Source organism: Lepisosteus platostomus, chromosome 9 (assembly GCF_059453375.1).
Source record: "Lepisosteus platostomus isolate fLepPlt1 chromosome 9, fLepPlt1.hap1, whole genome shotgun sequence".
Taxonomy (NCBI): Eukaryota; Metazoa; Chordata; class Actinopteri; order Semionotiformes; family Lepisosteidae; genus Lepisosteus; species Lepisosteus platostomus.
Genome location: NC_142619.1, coordinates 18197987 through 18222134, shown reverse-complemented (window position 1 = coordinate 18222134; position 24148 = coordinate 18197987). Strand labels below are relative to the sequence as shown.

General features: G+C 42.1%; 1 protein-coding gene across 3 annotated transcripts; it reads left to right on the top strand.

Moving 5' to 3' along the window:
- The first annotated feature begins 1292 nt into the window (after nt 1-1292).
- On the top strand, nt 1293-23895 carry tymp (thymidine phosphorylase). Of its 3 annotated transcripts, none has more exons than XM_088647085.1 (10): nt 1293-1430; nt 1804-1949; nt 11025-11227; nt 12445-12543; nt 13985-14114; nt 16170-16288; nt 16441-16603; nt 17698-17925; nt 20500-20640; nt 21340-23895. In XM_088647085.1, exons 2-10 carry the CDS (start codon nt 1826-1828, stop codon nt 21480-21482), a joined length of 1350 nt encoding a protein of 449 aa, XP_088503211.1. In that variant the 5' UTR covers nt 1293-1430; nt 1804-1825; the 3' UTR covers nt 21483-23895. The 3 variants fall into 3 exon arrangements, with proteins under 3 accessions (XP_088503211.1, XP_088503212.1, XP_088503214.1); XM_088647086.1 differs by having other exon boundaries at nt 1354-1434; XM_088647088.1 differs by lacking the exon at nt 1293-1430 and having other exon boundaries at nt 1533-1949; nt 21340-21528; nt 22129-23895.
- Nucleotides 23896-24148: the final 253 nt, after the last annotated feature.

The window sequence follows — 24148 nt, the reverse complement described above, 5'->3', positions numbered from 1 at the left end:
ATACAAAAAATAAAGATTTCCCCCATTTATCGTGCGTGGTGCCAGCTATCCAGTATCGTAAATAAAAGTGCATATCTAAATAGTATAAAGTAGACCTACTTTCCGAAATTAATGTAGTCGTTTTTATTATTTTTATTTTCAAAGTGGGACGTCTAATGTATCTTCTATCCTTTTACAATTTTAAAAATACAAAATGTGATATAAACGTATTGCTCCCTAAAGAATGCGGCAGGGGGCATTGTGCTACAGAGATACTGTATACTTACTACTACTATTATTAATAATAATAATAATAATAATAATAATAATAATAATAATAATACGCAGTCATTTGTGTAGCTGAGCACTCTTCTGATGAGTGCGTAAAATCATTAAAGAAGAAGGTGACAGCTGTTAAAGCACCGATTATAACACACTCTGTATTACCATCTCCACTGGTTAATATACAGTAAGACTTGGAAGATTTCCCTAAATTCTCATAAATTACGATCTTATCTTTCTTGGTTAAAGATAAACTTTTTAATGAGGAAATAAAAACAGTTTTGCACCTTGAAGGCAGTAAAATTGGATAAGTACTGTATGCACTGGATCGCCGACCACACCAGTTCTCTGTTTTCACCAGTACCTTAGTTCTCATTGGCAGAAAATATTGATTGCCTGAAGGTTTGCTATTATTCATGACGTCTAAAAAGTAATTACTAAAAGTACTTCATGCAAATATTTGGTGCCTTCTCGCAGAGCATATTGAAACGATAAGCAGCTAAGAATTATTTTTGAGCAACATGCTATACATGTATACTGGGCAACATGTCCGATTCTGCTTACGTACAGCCCTGCTATATACTGTTAATATACAGTACAGTACTGTTAATACTTGGATTGGCTTAACAGTACTATTATACTCATTTAAAACAACTGATTTCAGATGTTTCAATTGGGTTTCAGATGTACGCCCCGTGTCTTTTTACGGTCTTCGGAGGTGGTTGGTACATGACTGCTATTTAAAAAAAGAGCAAAAACTAAATAACACTAAATATGTTCTAGGTAAAGAATGTCATTATACATCTTACTATGTAAATTATTCATAAATGGTAATACACCAGTTTGGGTCAAAATGAAATAAATTCATCGATAAAAAAATGAAAAGTAAAGTGATGAAATATTAGCTAGGGGTAAATTAGTTTTTTCTGAGGACGAAGCTAGCTGGGCGTACTGTATGACTAACCTTTGATATTCGTTCAGTATACGAATAACATGCTAGTTTTGAATTACAGGACTCCGCAGTAATCTTTCACAACAGCTACAGCTGTCAAAACAACTCTGATGTACAGTACAGGGGGCAAACTGAATTATTTCACACTATTCACTTATCAAGACCCGAAAACTCCCATCACAAGCTTCCATCACCGTTCCTGATTTTCACTATAGTGGTTGGTAATGTGGACGAAATTTACGTTGTTGTTTTTTTATTTATACAGGGTACGTAATGCGCACGCAGGTTCTGAGGGGTGGAAAAGTAAAAAAGTGTTGCAACCTCCGAACACTACAACTTTGCCAAGGACAGTGCGCCCATTCCGAGGGTGGGGAAGGCATTTCAACAAGTTCGCTCTCGGGAACAGAGTCCTCAATTGCCCTCTGAAAAAAAAAATTCTCAACGTTTTACTGGGAACAATAAATTGCGCAGGAAATAAATTAATTTAAAGAAATATACAGGATTACCTCCACCACGGACAAAGTTACCATCTCTATGTGGATTGTCGTTAAATAATATTGTTTTGTTGTTTTTTTGTATTCTTCTTTAAGTAATTTTGTTCATATCGTCACGATGCCTGAAGTGAATATTCCCGAGATTATCAAGAAGAAGAGGGACGGGGAAAAACTGAGCAACGAGGAGATACGCATGTTTGTGCGCTCTGTCACTGACCGCACTATACAGGAAAGCCAGATAGGTACTTGTCGTCTTTTACTAGCATTAATGAACGTTCTGAGAGTGCAGACTCAAAAGTTATTATTGTGTTGTACGGTGTGCTGCTCAAATCTGATGTGGTAAATGTTAACCTGCTTTCCTGCTTTAATGTGATTTTCTATGATTTGCTAGCTCTTACTATTCCACTAAACTATACGGTGATACACAGATTCATTATATGTTCATAAGGTCAACATCCCACAAGCCTAGCGAAGTTTTGTTGTGGTAAATCTGGAGCAGTCTCGACAGCAGTCTTTTGCGGACAGTTCTACGTTTTGTGGTCAGGTGCTGCTCTCACTATGATATCTAAATTCTGTTCCTGTAGAAAATAATAAAGAATACAGAGTATTCAAGGTGTAGCAATTCTGACAGCCTTTTGACAAAATATCTGTGGTCTTTTACAAAGTACTGATATAACCTGAATATTTATTATATCTTAAATGATTTCTACGCGCCTCCATTCAGTTAGTGCCTTATGAATTGAAACTTAAACATCTCGTTTAAGTTCTAGTGAAATATGGTCATACAAAGTATCCACTGATAAATGCAATGGGAGATCAGGAAGTCTGTGTTATACCGTGGCACACATGAGGGCAACCTGCAGCAACAGGTTACTGGTAACCACATAGTCACTCTAGGAGGAATGTTTTGGACCTATGTTTCAAACTGAATGGGAGCAAGGGTGGAGATAGAAACAGCATCGAAAAAGCGCTGACCGAGTCAGCCGTCTGTCTCCAAAACAGCTGTCAAAGCCAATGATGCAATACCAACCCCACCAAAAGAATGTAAGAAGCGTTCATGAACCAGACAAGTAGTTCTTGGATGTAACTAACCTTCACTGTGAAGTAAATGTGAGTTACAGTATGCTTAACTACAGAATTATCAAGAATATTAAGTCATGCAGTGGAATTCACACCGAATTGGAATTTGATTCCATAGAATTAGGAATTAGGAGGTCTCAGTTTTGTAATGAAACTAGCTGACTTACAGCCTGTAAGGCTCTGTGAGTGTAGGATAACAGATGCGTGCTGAAATGATGGAGAAGTGGCTGTTAGGTATTTTGCCAGGCTCAATGGGATTGTAATGTGTGTCACCCGGTGTGTCTTGTTGTCTGGGGCTATATATTTCCGGATCTCCCTATCCCCCTGGCACGGCATTGGGATCAGATGTCATGAGACTTGCCTCACCAGGTCGCCCCACGTCCGGTGCCTGAGGGCTCTCATCTCTTTTCCCTAACTCCACCTGATACCTCGAGCCCGGAGCAAACCCCTTTGTGTCACGACCACCAGCCAGCTGAGATCAACACGTAAGCGAGCCAATCAGCACCAGCAGCGGATTACTACTAACAAGCGCCGCCGCACGAGTTAACACACCTGCAATTTCTCTACCGTGCGGCACGCCGGGTTATTTATACCATTCGTACCTGATTCCCGTTGCTCGGTATTGAGTTCTCTACTTGTTGCTCAGCCTAGCGTTATTACCCCTCTTTTGCCTTCCTGGAATTCTGCCTGCACCTTTTGCCTTCGGACTTCGGATCTCGTCTAGCCCCTTGGATTGTTTGCTATCATTGCCTGTTTTGGAATTGACCCTGTAGCTCTCTTTTCGACTACGATTCTGTCTCACGTTTTGGATTGTTCGCCACCAGTGCCTTTACCGGATCTCGACTTACCTTCGCCTTCGGACTACGACTCAGCTCCTGGATTTGCTCGGAACGTTTACTTACCTCCCTGCGACTCCTGCATCTGCATCGGATCCTTTTCACCTCTACAGAGCAGCGTTACAGAATACCGAGCCAGCTTATGGATCCCGCAGACGCACAGACCCTTCGTTCCCTTCTCCCGCAGCAATCCCAAACCATCGCCCAGCTTCAATCTTCTCTCCAACTGCTCACTAACCAAGTCGCCTGGCTTTTTTCTTCCCCTGTTTCGCCGGCTCCCGCACGGATTCCTACAACGCCTTTTTTACAAACACCTGCTCCAACCACCGCGGCCCCGCCCACCACTCCCTCAACTTTACCATTTGTACTCCCGGAGAAGTATGACGGCAATCCTGCAGGCTGCAGGGGCTTTATTGCCCAGTGCTCCCTGGCTTTTCAGCTGCAGCCTGAGCGTTTTTCTACTTCTCGACAGAGGATCGGATTCGCACTTTCCTTGCTCACAGGCAAAGCATTGGATTGGGCTGCAGTATTGCTTGCTAGAGGAGATCAGCTGTTCTCTGACTTTCAGCTTTTTGCTGACCGTCTCCAGGCGCGTTTTTCTCAAAGCAACCCGGATTTGACTTGCCTTCGGCTTTCCTCTCTTCGCCAGGGCGACAGACCACTGCAAGATTATGTGGCTGAATTCCAAGCCCTCGCCACGGAGTCTGCCTGGAACCCGGAAGCTTTGGTTTGCCTCTTCGCTAAGGGTCTCTCGGAGGATCTAAAGGACCACCTGGTGCTCATGTCCTTACCAACCTGGTCTCTAGAGGCGGCTATCGCTGCGGTAGTTGAATTGGACACTCGCATTCGGCTGCGGAGAGCGGAGAGACACCCAGGAAGCAGACCTGTGCGCCCCATGGGTCCTCCCCTTGTGGCGCCCACCCTGCCACATGCACCCCTGTCCTTGGAGGAAAAGGAAAGGCGCCGTCAGGAGGGGCTGTGTCTGTACTGCTCTGCGTCTGGTCACCTGCTCGCTACTTGTCCTTTGAGACCCCCACATCCACCTCGAGCTCCCCCACTGCCTACGGTTAGTGTCAGTAGTGCTGTTTTTTCACAATCCTCTTCAGGGCCTTTATTCCCAGCTGAGATTTCCTGGATGGACACGCACCTTCCCCTTTCGGTTTTGGTGGATTCAGGGGCAGCTGGGAATTTAATGGATGCCTCTTTTGCTAAGAAGTGGGATATTCCTCTTGCTCCGCTTTCACCCCCTATCTGCATTCAAACGTTGGATGGGTCACCGATCGCTCCTGGACGTATTTCCTGGCAGACCATTCCCCTATCCCTTACTGTTGGTGCCACTCACGTGGAGGACATTTCACTCCTTCTCCTGGACTCCCCTGCTTACCCTGTGATCCTGGGCCTTCCCTGGCTCAAAAAGCATGATCCCCACATCTCCTGGGCCAAGAATGAGATCATTGCCTGGAGCCATGCCTGTCGTGACAACTGTTGTCGTCCTCCACTCAAGGTTGCTGCTTCAGTAAACCTCTTGGAAGAACACTCTATTATTCCCCCCCAATATGCACATTTGAAGCAAGCCTTTGACAAACAGAAAGCTCTATCGCTCCCCCCTCACCGCACCTATGACTGTGCAATAGATTTGCTTCCAGGAGCACTCCCACCCAAAGGACGGATCTACCCGTTCACTCAGACAGAGAATGAAGCCCTGCAGGATTATATCAAGGAGGCCCTGAATTCTGGTTTTATTCGTCCCTCCTTGTCCCCAGCCTGTGCTGGGTTCTTCTTCATAGGGAAGAAGGACGGCTCCTTGAGGCCGTGTATTGATTACAGAGGCCTGAACTCCATTACAGTCAAACATCCCTACCCCTTCCCTTTAATCCCAGCCGCTCTGGAGTCCCTACGTGGAGCCTCCATTTTCTCAAAACTAGATCTACGGGGGGCTTATAATTTAATCAGGATCCGTGAAGGGGATGAGTGGAAGACGGCCTTTATGACCACGCACAGCCACTATGAATATCAGGTGATGCCTTTTGGACTCGCTGATGCCCCGGCAGTCTTCCAATCCTTCATAAATGACATCTTTAGGGACATTATTGGAAAATTTATCTTGGTATACTTGGATGACATCCTCATTTTTTCCACCGACCCTCAGGAACATGTCCATCACGTCCAGGAGGTCTTGTCCAGACTCATCGACAACCAGCTCTACGCCAAGCTTGAGAAATGCATTTTTCATGCTTCTAAGATTCACTTTCTGGGCTACATTATTTCTCCTCTTGGAGTCGAGATGGACTCAGCCAAGGTGGCAGCTATCAATGATTGGCCTGTGCCACGTAATTTGAAGCAAATCCAACGCTTTCTAGGTTTTGCCAACTTCTACAGGCGATTCATCCGGAACTTTAGCTCTGTTGTGGCGCCCATTACGGCTCTGACCCGCAACCGTCCTAGTCGGGGTAAATGGAATCCGGAGGCTAACCAGGCATTCCTGCGCTTGAAACGTCTCTTCAGCTCCGCTCCTCTCCTACGGCATCCGGATCCCTCCCGGCCTTTCATTGTTGAAGTTGACGCCTCTGCCCATGGGGTTGGTGCAGTCCTCTCCCAGCGCCTCGAAGAGGATCGCCTCCCTCATCCATGTGCTTTCTTTTCCAAGAAGCTCTCTCCTGCTGAGGTTAACTATGATGTGGGCAATCGGGAACTCCTAGCTATCAAGCTGGCCCTCGAGGAATGGAGACACTGGCTGGAGGGGGCTCAGCACCCCTTTGTCATTATCACGGACCATAAGAACCTGTCCTATATTCAATCTGCCAAGCGCCTCAACTCGCGTCAGGCCCGTTGGTCACTTTTCTTTTCTCATTTCAATTTTGTTATCACTTACACTCCTGGCTCCAAGAATGGGAGGGCTGATGCACTCTCTCGGCTCCATGACCCCCCAGACCTGGACGACACACCTGAACCAATCATCTCTCCTAACAGAATTGTGGCAGCGATTCATTGCTCCATTGAAGATCAGGTCAGGCGTGCCCTCAACGGAACTACAGTTCCTCTGTGCTGCCCCCCGGATAAGCTTTTCGTCCCGAACAACTTACGTTCTGCGGTTTTGCAGTGGGGACATGATTCCCGGTTTGCCGGCCACCCGGGATGCAGACGCACTCTGGACCTCCTCACCAGGGACTTTTGGTGGCCTTCCATGCGATCTGATGCAGCAGAGTACGTCCGGGCTTGCCCGGTCTGTGCCAGGAGCAAGACTCCGCGCTCTAGGAAGGCTGGCCTCCTTCACCCCCTTCCAATCCCACACCGCCCTTGGTCCCACATAGCTGTTGACTTCATTACGGACCTTCCTAACAGTCAGGGTCATATGGTAATCATGGTGGTCTCCGATCGTTTTTCCAAAGCAGCCCATTTTGTCCCCCTCCCAGCATTGCCCACAGCCCAGGAAATGGCATCTTTGTTTGTACAACAGGTCTTTAGGATACATGGTTTGCCTGATGACGTTGTCTCGGACAGGGGACCTCAATTTATCTCGGCCTTTTGGAAGGCTTTCTGTCAAACTCTAGGGACTCATGTATCTTTGACTTCTGGTTATCATACTGAGGCCAATGGTCAGGTGGAAAGGACCAATCAAAGCCTCCTGACCTTTTTGAGAGCCTTCACCTCCAGCTCCCAGGATGATTGGTCATCACTACTTCCCTAGGTGGAATATGCCCACAATTCTCTTACCTCCTCCTCCACAGGTCTCTCTCCCTTCCTTTGTTCTTTAGGTTATCAGCCCACTCTCATCCCTGTCACACCTCCACTCACGGCAGTGCCATCCGTGCAACAATATATTGCCAAACTGCGAAGGACCTGGAAAATGGCGAGGACAGCTCTTATTAAGTCAACCCAGCGCCACGCCAAATTCGCCAACCGACACCGCAGACCAGCCCCTCGTTTTCGGAAAGGACAGTTTGTTTGGTTATCTACACGGAACCTACCTATACATCAGCCTTCCAAAAAGCTTGGGCCTAGATATATTGGTCCCTTCCGGATTCGTTCCCGGATCACCCCGGTTACCTTCCGCCTTGCTCTCCCCCCTACCTGTTTACCGCTCGCCCCTTGCGGCTCCCCAACATCGCCCGCCACCTCCTCGTCGCATTCAGGGGCACCCGGCTTATACGGTCCACAAGATCATTGACTCCAGATGGAACCGTGGTACCCTTCAGTATTTAGTCGACTGGGAGGGTTTTGGTGCCGAGGAGAGATCTTGGGTTCCAGAGAAGGATATTTTGGACCCTACACTAATCAGTGACTTTCACAGGGACTATCCTAATCGGCCGTCTCGGGCGTCGGGAGCCGCCCGTGAAGGGGGGGGTACTGTCACGACCACCAGCCAGCTGATATTAACACGTAAGCGAGCCAATCAGCACCAGCAGCGGATTACTACTAACAAGCGCCGCCGCACGAGTTAACACACCTGCAATTGCTCTACCGTGCGGCACGCCGGGTTATTTATACCATTCGTACCTGATTCCCGTTGCTCGGTATTGAGTTCTCTACTTGTTGCTCAGCCTAGCGTTATTACCCCTCTTTTGCCTTCCTGGAATTCTGCCTGCACCTTTTGCCTTCGGACTTCGGATCTCGTCTCGCCCCTTGGATTGTTTGCTATCATTGCCTGTTTTGGAATTGACCCTGTAGCTCTCTTTTCGACTACGATTCTGTCTCACGTTTTGGATTGTTCGCCACCAGTGCCTTTACCGGATCTCGACTTACCTTCGCCTTCGGACTACGACTCAGCTCCTGGATTTGCTCGGAACGTTTACTTACCTCCCTGCGACTCCTGCATCTGCATCGGATCCTTTTCACCTCTACAGAGCAGCGTTACACTTTGTTTGCGCCTTTCCTGCCGCTATACATAGGATCTTCCTGTTCTGCCGGTCTTCCTCTGGCTTCCGTGACAATGTTCTGTAGAGGATCAGGGTGGACAAGCTGGACCAGGGCTGATAGGGGTGCCAGATGGAGTTTGGCCAACTGGTCAGTATAGAAGCATGCTTTCTCCTTATTGATGTGAGATGGGAGACTAGATGGCACAGGTGGAGTCTTAAGCACTTCCTGGCTTTAATATCAGACAGACAAGTGACCGTGGATTGTAATTGAAGAGAAAGCATCAAACTAGCTCCTACTGTGTCAGAGTTGAAGCTTTCATTTTTTTAAAGAGCACTGAGTCACGGGAGCCGGTCCTGACTCCTGAGTAGTGCGTATTCTGGACCCTATGCAGACGATATAATCCTGAAGTGACTGGAATAAGACTTCAAGGGAAACACAGCAGGAGGAGGAGGGGATGACAGACAGGGGGGCATGACGGCTGCGATCTCGTGCTCAGGGGGCGTGGCACAGGCAAACAAGTCCTAAGGTAGTCCAAAGGGGAAACCGGGGCGCAGTCGTGGAGCCAGGAGATCCAATCTGAGACAGACAAGATTAAAACCGGAATGGGAACAGGAACCGGAACAGGGACAGGGAACCAGGAGGATAAAAACAGTAATGAGGCCAGGCGCTCCGAGCCCCGGACTCAGCAGGTCAGGATGCTGTGATGAAGCCTATGCCGTCGGGTCTCTCCTGGACCCCCTGGTAGTCGGGCTTCCGGGTGTCCGTCTTCCAATGCAGAATAGCAGGAGCGCCAAGCTTTAAATAATAACAAGGGAAACCAGGGACAGGTGCACAGTACTTACATAATCATTTACAGAACATAACTGATCACAACCCATCAGGAAATGTTATACTGAGTTTGGAACATACTAGGCAAATACATTTATAACGCTGATAATTAAAACGCTATCCAATGCACGCTTTAGTTTGTAAAGAGTATGATGTCTCTCTAAAGAGTGTATGTCTTTTGTATCAGCTAATTTACAGTGCACTTCTGCTTGTTGTTTACTATGTACAGTATTTCGCACTGATGATTTGTATTTCACCCATGCAGATACATTTGCCACTATTAAGCAAGCATCAGATATATACAGCATCTGAAATAATACCTTACTCATTTATCATACAGTACTTCCACTTTCTCATGGCTTCTTACTATTCAGGGTTGCAGGGGAGCCAGAGCCTATCCCAGCAAGCAAGAGGCAGAAGGCGAGACACACCATGAACAGGATGCCAGTCAATTGCAGGGCACACACAGACACCAACATGCACACACTCACAACCTATTTTCCTAAAAGCCAGTTAATCTACCAGTATGTCTTTGGACCGTAGGAAGAATCCAAAGCACCTGGATCAAACTCATGCAAACATGAGGAGAACATACAAATTCCACACAGATAGCACCCCAGGTACGGAGATGAAACCAGGTCCCCATCACTGTGAAGCAACAATGCTAACACCTGCACCACTGTGCCGCTCTTATCCATTTATTTTATTTACATATTTATTGCTTAACACACACCCATCTCTTGGGTGGTTTGCAATCCACATCTAAAATTTGCATTTGGCAAATCGTGCATGTGCAACAACACAGCTAGCAAAATAAGGTTAGAGCAAAGCTGGATGTGCAATGCATGTGTTGTTCTAGTTACTTTTTAAAAAAGAATGCAGATAGATTGGATACCAAACAGTCATGGTGGCGCAGGATGTATTCCATTTGTGTATTTACAGTGGAAAAGAGTATTCAGTACATGACATTGTCAGATTGTAATACTTTTTGTCAATGAGGAGCAAGGGTGGAGAATGGCCAGGTTCCAGGAGTGGGAGGGTGGAGTGTGGAAACAGAAATTCTTGCAGAAGAGGAAGAGCAGAGAGCGGAAGGGGGGTGTAGGGAGAGATTTGGAGCTGAAGATGGACAGTGTGACACCACTGAGGACATAGTGGTTTAGCAATTTCTAATAGGCAGCTCTCAGGGAAACAGACACACAGACAGCAATTTGGTAAACAAAAAAACTGTGCTCTTTATTCACAGTGCCATTAAACTCCATCCAAAACCCCTTGCTCTCACTACCCTTTTCTCCAATAGTCCTCTCCATCAATAGCTGGGCAGATCTATACAAGCTCTATGGGTTCCATGTTCGGTTGGTCACTTCCTCCTCTTTCTGTCTTGTTCATCACATAAGATAGAAACTGATCCCTTGCTTACACATCAGAAAAAGACGAACAACAAGCCTCCACTTCATGGTTTTCCACTTTTCTTTGTAACTTTATTCTTGCTTTTAAATTAATACCAGTGTGCAGTAGGCCTGTCATCCAGGACCTGTGATCTGTAGTTCCGTGTCCATTTTTTTAATTTTGTTTGAGCTGAATTCAGGAATTCTCTGATTTACAATACATCGTTCACTAGTCGTCTGCTGCCAGTGGTTGATGTCTGACCAGAGGGAGACGTCCCCACAATGGAGTGGAAAATACACCCTAATGAGCTATTGTCACGGGTGTTGTTAGGTGCCATGCTGATGGCAATATGGCAAAAGGGCATGACGCATGAGGAGACCATGGCTCTGACTCGGGAGATGACCCACTCTGGACAGGTGCTTCAGTGGCCTGCCGAATGGCGGAACCTAGTGGTGGACAAGCACTCTACTGGAGGTGTGGGAGACAAGGTTAGCCTGCCCTTGGTGCCTGCATTGGCAGCCTGTGGCTGTAAGGTAAGGAGACCCATAAGTGTGGAAACAGCATTTCAACTGTTGTCTGTAGTGATCTCTGCTGTTCACTCGGGAGAAATCATGTCATTTGTTGCCAATCTAGATGCAAGATTTTCAAGAGACTACATAAAGGAATAGATACTGTAAACCCTATTACTACTGTAATTACACCTCAATTATTTACACCTAAATAAGAACTTACTTCTAGGCTATTTTAGGCATTATGGGCTGTGTAGGTGGTAATGTGCCCTGTTAAAACTCCATACCTGCTGATGTCCAGTATGGAGGACTTTCTTGGTTTTATTATTCAGTACGCCCAAAAGAATGTTCTTTTCCATTATTTGAATGTGATTTTTAAGTGTATTAAGTAACTTTTTAAGTAACTGCAAGCTTGTGAGTTTTGGAACAAAAATGTGAACAACATTATTAATTAAATCACAGCACAGATACTTCTAGTAATCATTTATTACTTTTGAATAAGTATTTTATTAATTGGTTAATATAAAGTGGCTCTCCACATTCCTATGGTGCAAATAAGAAGTTAATACCCTCTTCATAGCCAGTGGAATTGGGGGAAATAATTCTATTGAAACATGCCACAATAAAATGATTTCACACAAGACACTGGAGCCACATAAAGATCAAAAAGTACTATCTGATAGCTGTTGGGTATCATAGAAACCTGACCTAAATGGGTAAATACTGTAAGTGTTGTGTGCCCGACTGTACGTTTTCCATTACGTACAGAGGAGATTCGGAGATTCAGATCTTTACCCTGTGATAAATAAATTGTGATCCCGATATGAGTACCTTCCTATAAACTTTGTCTGATTTCTCAGAATTTTTTTTTTGCTTCCAATCAAATGTTTTACTCACACAAAGACCTACAAAAACATACAAACAGCACAAATATACATTACACTAAAAGTATAACATTACATAAAAGACATTAACCATTACATAGTTATTACATACCACTCATACTGGAATCCACAGATTACAGATCCTCCCACAAGGCCCTATTATTACACAATACAATTAGATGTATTAATGTGTGGATTCTTGTTGTTCCAAGAAACAAATCAACATGGAGTGTAAATTCATTGAAAAAGTATTTTTCAAGCCCTGTCATGTCAAGATGCAGTGTTCCCATATGAAGCGTCTCTTCCCATAGAAATTCTCTTTGAGCTAAACTGTGATTCTTTGTCAACATGGGGCAGGTACCCATGATCAGTGGGCGAGGCCTAGCCCATACTGGAGGAACTCTGGACAAGCTCGAGTCTCTCCCTGGTTTTAACATTCACCAAACACCAGCACAGGTAGGTGGAATTGTGTCCATAACTGCGTAAAAGAAAAACAGTATCTATCAGAAGCCATTCACTTGTTTGTGCTTTCTTATTTAGACAATGTGATTATTTACAATTGCTTTCAAAATGTATCCAGGGTTGTTTTGAATTGGCTGTGTGTGAAAACCCCATATGGATATCACCAGAATGGAAAATGTAGGCACTCACACTTACAGTATATTGCTAAGATTTCACAAACAGTAACAAAATGGTTAATGTGATAGAAAAGACATTCTCAGTCTTCTCTCTGTTTTTTTTTTACCCCGAAGTATATTTTCAACAATGTCAGTTAACTCCCTTATTTCTGACCACAAACTCTTAGTAGGCAATTTATTTATGACGACCAGAGACAGGTGTGAATCCTAATGTATCAATCACTGCCAAACTAAGAGTTTCCCCTTCTTCTCAAATCCACTTTGTTACAGTACAGCTACCACACCTTCATGAGAGGATTTTAGAAACACAGAAATTGGCACAAGGCTGATACAGTACCAGTTACATACCCCATATAACATCTTAAAAGCCAGATGAAAAATGAAAAAACATACCCACATTAGAAAAAATGAAATCTTGGAGAAATTTAGAAGAGACCATAGACCCTCCAGGACAAAGATTGAGAACCACTGTACTGGACAGAGAGGCAATGTAGTGTAGAACTAAGGTGAACTGGTCAGATGTATGAAGATATATGTTATATATACTGTATAACATATAAGCATCATTATAGGCATGTCACAATTTGTCAGGAAACCATAAGTGCCAAAGAAATGGTCTTGAACGTTTGTAGAGGGAAGTAGAAAATGTCCCTTCATCTCAAAAAAGCATAAAGCACAACTGGAATGTGAAAATGTGGATGGACAACTGTTGCCACACAAAAAAGATGGAGGCTTGAGCATTTCGGGTAATAGTCTCACTGCCACAGCAATGACATGACCTCTCTGCATGAGATGATTCAGGTCATTGTTAAGATCAGCATTACCAGTTCCTAATATGGTCTTCACATAATTGGTAGAGGGTAATGAAGATAGAAAATAGTCTTTTTCTCCTCCTTTGGCTCACTCCTTGCTGAAATCTGATCTCCTTTCAATTACAGCCCGCTGCGGTTTTCTCACACTACCTTGAACGGTTTTGCAGCTTGCAGGCTTACAACATGCATTCCAATCTTTCGCACAGTCTTTCATACAGTCATTGTAGGGCAGAAGACACTCCCTTGAACAGGGTAGAGTTTACAGTGACATAATGATCAACATTATAGATGTCATCAATAGAGGTGGACAGTATTCACTGATGTGTTGGATACATTGCAGAGACTTTGATACATGACCATTATTCACATCTCTTAGACTGTTAAGGGTGTGTGACAGGATCCATTAAGTACAGCATTGGGCTAATTTAGCCTTTGTTGTCTATTTAGCTGCAGAGGATATTAGATGAAGTTGGATGCTGCATTGTTGGGCAGACAGAAAACATTGTGCCCGCTGACAAGGTGCTGTATGCACTGAGAGATGCCACCTCCACAGTTGACAGTCTGCCACTCATTGCAGGTGAGTGGAAACCAGAACATTCTCATTTAATATATTAAACAAATATTCACATTTTAAAAGCATAAATGATATTATGACATATGACAAAATGTATTTTCTATGTTTTTTTCCTGGGTAGAAGGTTACACACTCACTTCTGCCAAATTAGTCCTCATTATTTTCTGCTTAAATAGGCACACCTACAGTAAGTATATGCAGCATCATGCCAAGGGGTGGGGTGCCACCATGTAGTCTGGAAATAAGATGGTCTCAGGGAAAACAGATAAGAAAGCTGCTGTCAGGCAGAAAAAACAGTCACGCCCTCTATTCACCGCATTCTCACACGGAAACGCACCCGCACTAATTACACCCCAGCCCTGAGCACTTCTGCCAAACGACACTGCCCCTGCAAATCAGCCAACCACGACACTTCCTCAATCAACGCACCTTCTTCTTCACACAGTACTTAAACCCCTCTGAACCCTCTGCTCTTTGCCTGGTATTGGTTGTACTTTAGTTCACCTGCATTGCCTTTGTATCTCTTTGCCCTCTGATTCCTTGTTACCTACCATGGACCTCTACCTCTACCTCTACCTCTACCTCTACCTCTACCTCTACCTCTACCTCTACCTCGCCTGCTGTCTTGCCCCACGGATTTGGAAACCCACTCGTTGTTATCCTCCTTCTGACCTCTGGATCTGCCTACTCGACTTTGACCCCAGCCTTGCCCTTCTCTGGTTTGGGTACCTTCTCTCTTGCCTTTTTCCTCACAGACCTCGGAACCCGACTCGGACTCCGCCTCTCGTTTTACTCCTTAGGTACCGCAATAGGGACCATCCTCCCGTTACCTTAGCGGGTCTTCCTTGACAAACAGTCCTCTTTACAGTGCAGAGAAATAATCAAATCAACAAAAACAAAAGCTATTTGAGCTTCGAGCTAGAACTTCATTTACATCTTTCCCCTGGTTCGAGACCCTTCGAGTTTCCAAGGAATTCACATTGTACAGTATGTTAGAGAACTGAGCTGTTTCGGAGGTAGCCCCTCATCTTTGGAATACTATTCTCGGCCTTTTTAAATCTCACCTCAAAACGTACTTGTTTTCAGTGGCCTTCAGTTTTTAATTTGTTTCTTTCACATTTGCAGTATATGTGGTTTTATAGTGTTTTTGTTCACCCTACTTTTTAAATTTTGAAACAAAATAAATAAAATGTACATTTATTTTAAAGTGTCTTGAAAAGGCTCTGGGTTGAAAGGAGCTCTAGAAGTTCGTAGGAGCTCTTCTTAAGTCCTTCTTTAAATTTAACTGGGCATCTAAGCTTCTTACCAGTGTCCAAGACTGTTCTCAACACTTTTCAAACTCTCACCCCCAAAAAATCACAAAACTCACATCTATAGGTCCCCCTACACTTCAGTACACTTTCTCCAGAGATCAGTTGCCAAACACTTGAAACCTCAACTTCCTGGTTCTTTAAATCATTATTCCAAAGTTTGTCTTCCGCGTTCTACAGGAATGTATCTTAGTTAGCAGCTTCCATCTTATCTTAACCTGCTATCCTTTCACAGTGCTTACTAAATTATTTCAAAAGCAACAACTGCCCCTCCCCAAATATAAACTGAAATTAGTTTTGTATTCATTTCTTTTTATTAATAACATTCATGAAATAATCCTTGTGGAGAAATAACAGCTCTGCATTATTTTGTGGATGCCACAGAACCCAACTATCTTCATACTACAACCCTGTAATCTTTTAAAGGTATTTATAGTTTCACTTTGTAACTGCTTAATTCAAGCTTTATTGTCACATGGGGGAAACTGATTTATAGCAGTTTAATACAAACATTACCAACAGAGAAGGCTGTACAATAATGTTACAGGCGATAAGAGGGAAGATCTTATCTATCACATCTATTAGAGTGTTTGCTCTTCCAATCGTGAGTGTACAAAATGCACAGTAGGGGGGACAAGATACAGCTATTGGGTGATTCAATTGGACTGTATTAGAAAACAGTTTCCACTGAAATTGGTTTTGGTGTAAAATAAGTCTTACCGTGCCGTAACAATTTGTTTTGTTACAGGTTCAATTCTTTCAAAGAAAGCAGCTGAGTCATTGTTTGCTCTGGTTCTTGATGTGAAATATGGAAAAGCAGCACTCTATAAGGATATTAACAGCGCCAGGTCATTAGCACAGTTGCTGGTAATGTCAATGAAAACCCATCTTTCACATTCTTTAAAGTTTCTTTCTTTTAAACTGTGTCGAACATTGTATTTTGTTCTCACATTTTTTTATAACGAAAATGGAATGAAATCAATACAGATACAAGAAGCACAATATGGATTTTCCTGTAGGTGACAGTGGGGAACACTCTGGGGATTCACACAGGAGCTGTGCTAAGCAGGATGGACAATCCTATTGGACGGTGCATCGGAAACTCCCTGGAGGTGATCGAGGCCTTTGAGTGCCTGAAAGGTCGAGGTCCACCTGACCTGAAAGAGCTTGTCGTGTGTCTGGGTGAGGAGTGACATGGAACCTGAATTAAATATAGACCTTTTGAACATTTACTGTAATGCTAGAAATGACTAATTTAATACATTGAATTAAGGTGATTTACAGGGGTTACTGAAGCCACCACGATCTTGACAACCATTACACATCTTAGCAATGATGTTTGTCATACAGTACTTGCTCAATGCTCAATAATGATGCTATTGCCATACTGCAGACTGACTGGTTTCATTATTTGCCATTCCTAGTACAGTCATTTGTACTATAACATGTACATAACTCAGACTGGCTATAACACTTTTTCTATAGCACAGGTGCATGTTGGCTTTTAATGTGTTTCAAGTAGAACTAGTCACATGCTTGGAGTACAAATGGTTGGACATATTCTTTCACGCATCAGCGTCTGACGTGTCAGTTCTTTCAAAGAAAGCTGATTCACATCAGTCTTTTTCTGTATATGCAACAAAGTTGTGTATCTCAGTTATTTTTATTTTCATTCTTCAGAAACATAAATGTTGTTACATTACAAGGGCATAACATGTTGTGCTTTAAGTTATAAAGTCTTCTTAGAGAAACAGAAGAACACGTGATAGGATTCACACAACCGAGCTTAGTGGTGTGTATTGTTAACGTTTTTAAAGTTTTTTAACACATTTGTGTTAAATATATTTGTTTTTTTATGAAAATGTTGTTTCACCCTCCTTCACTGCAGAATTATTCATCACAGCAATATAAATACTAATGCATGTTGTGCCTTATACATTTTTTAGCTGTTTTCAAAGTAATAAAAAAAACATATTATGCAGAAGTAATACATTCAAACTACTTTTATGACTCCATGACTATGAGATAATTGAAAAAACTATGTTTGTCATTGTGAATCCAAACTCTATACCCCCTGTCCCTTTAATTCACATTGAAACAATGGTTTCTATAAGGTAATTTTCTATAATATGCTGTTTTCCTAGAACACAACTATCGCATCGTAGCAGAAATGTCTATACTTGAAACATGTGCATTGTTGAATGTTATTTTTTATCTTTTTTCATGTATGTTTTCCCTGTTTTTCCTGGGGATTCTGTACACTTGCCTTCCCTCAGGTGGGTATCTGCTATGGATGGTTGGGAAGTCAGACACACTGGACTCTGGGAAGAAGACCATTGCAAGCAATCTGGATAACGGAGAGGCTTTGCGGATATTCCAGGCTATGCTGGTGGCCCAAGGGGTACCATCTGAAACAGCTGCTTCTTTGTGCTCTGAAAACCAGGATTACTTCCAGTTCATCAGGAGGGCTCAGAATCAAATAGAGCTTGTGGTGGAGACCGAAGGTAATTTGCTCTTCACTTTTTTTTCTAATGCTTATGTTCCTCTGTTAAAGCAGCTGCAATATTTCTCAAAATTCTTTCTCAATGATTTCTTATTGTGCACCTCAAATTTGCTGTATACATTTATATTTATTTATAGTCATATTGTGCAATATGACTTTTTTGTGTACTGTTCTGTTCTGGTTTTGTTGTGTTCTTTGTGTGTTCTGGACTGCGAGTAACTCTTCTACTGATTGTATTGTATGTATTGTATTATTATTATTATTATTGTATCATTCGTTACACTGTGTCTGTGTTGTCTGTGTTAAGCTGCTGTTGCACTGCAATTTCCCTCACGGGATCAGTAAAGTATCTATCTGTCTATAACGCATAATACACTTGATCACATGTTAATTTAACCCAAAACTTACCAAAAAACATTCCATATTGTAATAGACATTCTTGTGTGTATCTTGTGTCCAGAGGTGTGTATTTCATGTGGTAGCATTCATAGCTATACCTGTTGCTAACTGGCCACTAGAAAGTGACTTTACAGGTGCATGTTCTTGAGGATTAGATTAGAGTCTAGGGGACAACTCTTTGTCATCTACTGATTCTTTGCTCCCTCAGGGGGGTATTATTAGATGTTTATAGGAAATACTGAGGTGACAATGAAAGTATCTGTTAACAGTTATCTGTTATCTAGCACAATCGGGGTATGGAGAGGTCACTAAATGTTATTTAATGCAAAGCTACCAAATGATAAGCAGCTATTGCTTCAGGTCACAGATGGCGGAGTGCAGGGCTAGAGATCCACAGTTCTGCATATTTTCTGATTTAACATCTCGATTGTTAAAAACAACTACAAGGCATCGGAGGGGAGAGATGTAGGACCGGTCAACCAGAGACAGAACTTTCCTGCAAACAGATTAAGCTGGTGACAGACAATTTTAGACCTCAAGATGGAGGAACAATATTTCCATATGCTATTGGATGTTTGGTGGCCAAGAGAACTATTAGAGGACTTTGCTGGACATTGAATCACATAGGTCATCACTGCTTTAGGCAGTCTCAGAAATGTGTCCAACCCATCATTCATAGCTGTATTATAAGAAAATGGCCTCCAAATTGTAAAGGAGCATTAAAGCTAAAAGCAAAAATGGTTTTTACACCATTTTAAACTACCAGATAACATGCCCCTTCACCAGCAGCCATATCACCCCACAGCTCTCAGCTGGCTACCCACTGAAGCTAAGCAGGGTTGAGCCTGGTCAGTACCTGGATGAGAGACCCCCTGGGGAGCTATGGTTGCTGCTAGAAGTGGTGTTAGTGGGACCAGTGGGGGGTGCCCACCCTGTGGTCTGTGTGGGTCCTAATGCTATACTATACTGTTGTGGGCGCCGTCTTTCGGATGAGTTGTTAAACTGAGGTCCTGGCGCTCAGTGGTCATTAAAGATCCCCTGGGCATTTCTCGATAAGAGTAGGGATTTATCCCAGTGTCTGGGCCAAATTTCCCCCCTGGGCCTTAAACCATGACCTCCAAATTGTCCCCATGTATGATTGGCTTGTTCTTGAAACATAAACAACAAACAGCTCTGTGCCCCTAAATTTACTTTAGGTCTCTTTTATGTTTAGAAATCCCCATTACATTTCACGGTATTGGACTCTTAGGTCACACCAGTGTTCAAGTGTTCAAAAAGAACCATATGTATCATATAGAATTAAATAAAATGCAACATCATTGCAAAGAAGTGAAGAAGTGAAGGCACAGTTTTAAAACTATTAACAGTTATTAAGTAACACAGGCAAAACTATGTATCTTTTACCTATGTAATTACAAATACTACAAATACATCTCTGTCTTTCTTTTTCATTGTTACTTAAGTGATTCAGCTTGATAAATAAAACTATTTAAAAGAAAAAATAGATGATTAATTGGCAGTTATCGCTTTAATTAAACCCACCAGTTACTTTCTGGTCACACTGATAAAGCAAGTAATTAGCAGTTATAAAATAAATAACTAAGAATAGTCTTACAGGATAGCTGTCCATACCATAATAGATCTACCATAATGTTTAACAGCTGGGAACAGGCAGAGTGAGTTGAAGGCTCCATTTGGCTTTTTCCAAGCATAAACCCATCTAGATGTGGGAAAAAGACAACTTATCAGACCATATTACTTTCTAAAACGTAAACTATAAAACACTAAATAAAAGTTATTAAAATGTGCTATTAGGTTATTTTATTCAGAGTTGGTAGTGATACAACAAGGCAGGTGTTGTCAAAAGAGGAGAGGTGTCTAAAAATAACTATTAAAGGAGAAAATGTTTTGTCAATGCAAGCAATTTATACTAACTTACTTACCCTCTGAATTCCTCTCACGACCGGTGGAAATGTAAATTATATGCTCTGTCGCACTAATACAGCAACTGAAGAAAACCCTGGAACTAAAACATGACAGGTGAAGATTTGAAAGGGGGCAAAATCTATACTGTAATTCCTGTTAATTAGCGTGTACCTCGCCCAGTGATTAGAACAATTATGAGAGAGCCAGGGTTTTTCTGTCTTAACACGTGCAACTTGGGGTGTCGTTCCAGGTACAGTCACAGAAATAAATGCAATGATCCTGGCTGAAGTTGTACATACCTTAGGAGCAGGACGAACAAAGGCTGGAGACCCAGTCAATCACAGTGTTGGAGCGGAGCTGCTGGTGTCTGTGGGTCAGCATGTAAAGAAAGGTAGGCCAAATGCAGAATTATTTTTTATTACAAATACTTAAAAAGCAAAGGCTCCTTATGAAGTATTTTTCATTACTGATATACATTTAATTAACATTTGACAATGTGGAAACATATTTTTCCAGATTATACAAAAACTGCTGTATTATAAAATAATTCCCTCCTTACAATGACATCTCAAGGACATTATTTGTCCTCTGCATTGTATTTTATCTTTTATCACCTATATTTTAGGTATCTTTTACCCACTGGGCCAGCATTGACCCAACTCAAATGACACAGTATATCATGAATTCCAACATAAGACTATGTTGGACCACTACTGACACAATGAACAAAATATTGGATACTCCTGGTGATATCATACCAACTTTAGTCATGAGTGTGTAACGTACATGTGTCTTCATAACTGCCTACTAACAGGAACACAAAACGGAAACTGTCAATAAGAAAAGTGAGCCATCAAAGGCAAGGATCAGAGGGCCTTTCTGAAAAATGATTTGTACATACTGTTTTATTCTAAGATTCATTTTATTCTTGGTATAAAAATGAACTCTGGTAACAAACGATAAAGTCTTGTTGCTCATATCCCTGAATTTTTTTAGTTACCACAACACCAAAGCAAGTAATAAAATATCTTGTTACTGTTGGAAATGAAGCTTGTTAACGGGATTTCTGTTGTGATTCTTGATTCCGCAGGAGATCCATGGATCAGAATTCACTTTGAGACTCCAGTTCTGAGGGAGGATCAGAATGTCTATCTGCAAAGTGCACTTGTCATTGGCAGCAAAGCCCAAATCGATGACACACCTCTCATTTCAGAGTTCATTCTGCCTAAGTGAATCACAACAACACCAAGACTGTGTATTAAGATATTTCATATTTAAGGTGTGTCTTAAAGACATTTCATTATTCACACTGCAATATTTTTAGTATATTATATATACTAGTATATTATATATATACTAGATATATTTGTGTTTCCTTTCAAATTTTACAAGTTATGAATAATATTAGGAATTTATAATAATATTATGCAATTAAAGGTTGCATTTAAGAAGTATGAAATAAAAAAATAGAAATACATTCAAGGCACTTAAGGTTCACGTACAGGGGGTGGACAAAATAATGGGAACACCTAACAAAAAAGGTCTACAATTTTGAAGTAAATAAATCACAATTAAAAATGATTCCACACTTGTGTTTCATGTGAATTGCAATACTAATTGCCAGTATATTTCCATTGTAAAAGGTATTTTAAAATCAACACAGATTTTGCTAGAGGTCAGATAGGTGGTGCCCAAATTGCAGGTTTGTCAGTTATAGAAATGGCAAAATCATTTAATGTGTCCAAGGGAACATTGTTGAAACTAATAACAATGTCCATGATACTGGGCTGACATCTTTGTCCTCTCCTCCTTTTCCTGACTTTTATCATATTGTAACGCTTCGGGGTTCACGTGGGTGCCCTCACTGCTGCTGCATCAGGTCAGCACCTCACCATCGGGGACTCAAACCCAGGCCTCCAGCATCACTCAACAGTGACCCAGCCTCTTGAGCCAAAGGGAAATCTCCTGTCCGCCTGGCAGTTGCGGTCCCTGCTATCCACAGGGAAGGGCGGTGACGTCACCGCTCTGGTAAGCCGGCTCTCACAAGCAATGGAGGCCGTATGCGTTACAATATTATTATAACAGCATATGCCAATAAAGAGAAAACAGCAGCAGGAAAGAGGAACAGAGGTCACAAGTTAAAGCTCATTGACAGGGAGAGATGCATTAACTGGATAGTAGCTGAAAACCAATGACCTCAAAGATACCACCAAACTGAATCTACGCCTACAGGTATGTCACCCAGTCTCAACAAAAACTGGACTGTATGCCTTGTGTTTTACAAAGCTGATATTTATGATAAAGCTGCCATTTGGAAACCACTTATAACCAAGGGCAATGTGCAGCAATGCATAAACTGATATGAGCACAAAACCTAGACTTCTCAGCAGTGGAAGATAGTATTATAGCCTGATGAGTTGTTTTTTTATTCTTTTTTGCTGCATCTGGATGGGTTTATGTTTGGAGACAGACAAAGGAAGACTGTAAAACATGGTGTTGGATCTGTTATGGTCTGGGCAGTAATTTAATTGAAGTCATTGGGTCTTATTACTTTGCATGGTAGATTTACAGCCGAGAAAGACAAAGCTATTTTAGCCATACAGGTATACTCTATGGTGCAAACATTATTTCTTCAAATTACCCCATATTCCAACATAATAATGCCCCCATACACACTGCTAAATGGATTGGTTTCATGAACACCAAGACAAAGTCAAACACCTCCAACGGTCTCCCCAGTTACCAGATTTAAACATCATGGAACCTTTATGGAAGTTCTGGAATGTACAGTTGAGCTTAGAGTAGATTTCCACCTCCTTCATCTCTCAAAGAACTGGAGGCTTTCCTTCTTGATGAATGGTCCAATATCCCTCTAGAAACAGTTCAAAACTTGTTTAACAGTTATATTATTCCAAGAAGGACTGAAATTGTTCCTAAGGCAAAGGGTGTCCCAACAGTTCATACAGTATAGAGTGTATCTTAGTGTTTCCATTATTTTGTCGATCCAATGTATGTCTCCATATTAACAGCTATTGTCTACACTGTTCTCATAGTTTGTTTTTTTTGTAACATATAGATGGAATTAATATTAGTTTTATATTACCCCAAACCTCTGAAAGACAAGGTCAATGTGGAAGAATGCATCCAACACAGATTTAATTTTTTACATATGTAATATGGTCTCTACAGCTAAGTCTGGCATGTAGGTAAATCTATTCTTCCTGTATTAACTTTATTACACTGTTACCTTGTTATGAAGTGGAAGATGGGGTCCATATCTTTCTTTATTTTGCATTAAAAGGATTAGTGGCGGTTTGTTTCTGAAATTATATACAGTACAGTGCCCCCAAGTCAAAATAAGAGTATGCGATTTATGTACCACTCAGCCTACCACACTTTCATTAGTTGAAGCTGATAATGCTCGTGGTTTGACAGAACTCATCAAATGTACTGTATACCTCACTTCAATGTCTAGCTTATTTTACAAATCATAATGTAATTCTGCATTATTTCCATGTACAAAAGAATCCCAGTGGACTGATAACGAGTGAACTCTGAATGAGGCTGACGACACTATTTGCATTTGACTTAATTCTGCAAGGATTGTACTGTTGCTTATATATTAAAAATGCTTCAAGTTTAACAAGATTACTTCACCTTATTTACTGTAGTTTTTACCTCTATTTCAAAAAGTGGTTGTGAAGTTCGATTTATGAAACTATTGTTATTACTGGCAACAAATCACACTGACATACCGTAGCATTGAAATAATGTCAGTGTAATTTGTTTAGATGGTGCTGTTTGTGTTTTTTTAACCGGTATGCAGGTGAATGCCCTAAAGTATCTTGAACAAAGTGTATTAGGGTGACAGAATTTGTTAAATATTGCCATAACCTGAC

Excerpts from the sequence above, each read along its gene's own strand:
- tymp (XM_088647085.1), top strand. The coding sequence starts at position 1,826 with ATGCCTGAAGTGAATATTCCCGAGATTATCAAGAAGAAGAGGGACGGG. Across the intron at positions 11,228-12,444 it reads TGGCAGCCTGTGGCTGTAAG|GTACCCATGATCAGTGGGCG; the intron begins GTAAGGAGACCC and ends AACATGGGGCAG. Across the intron at positions 12,544-13,984 it reads TTCACCAAACACCAGCACAG|CTGCAGAGGATATTAGATGA; the intron begins GTAGGTGGAATT and ends TTGTCTATTTAG.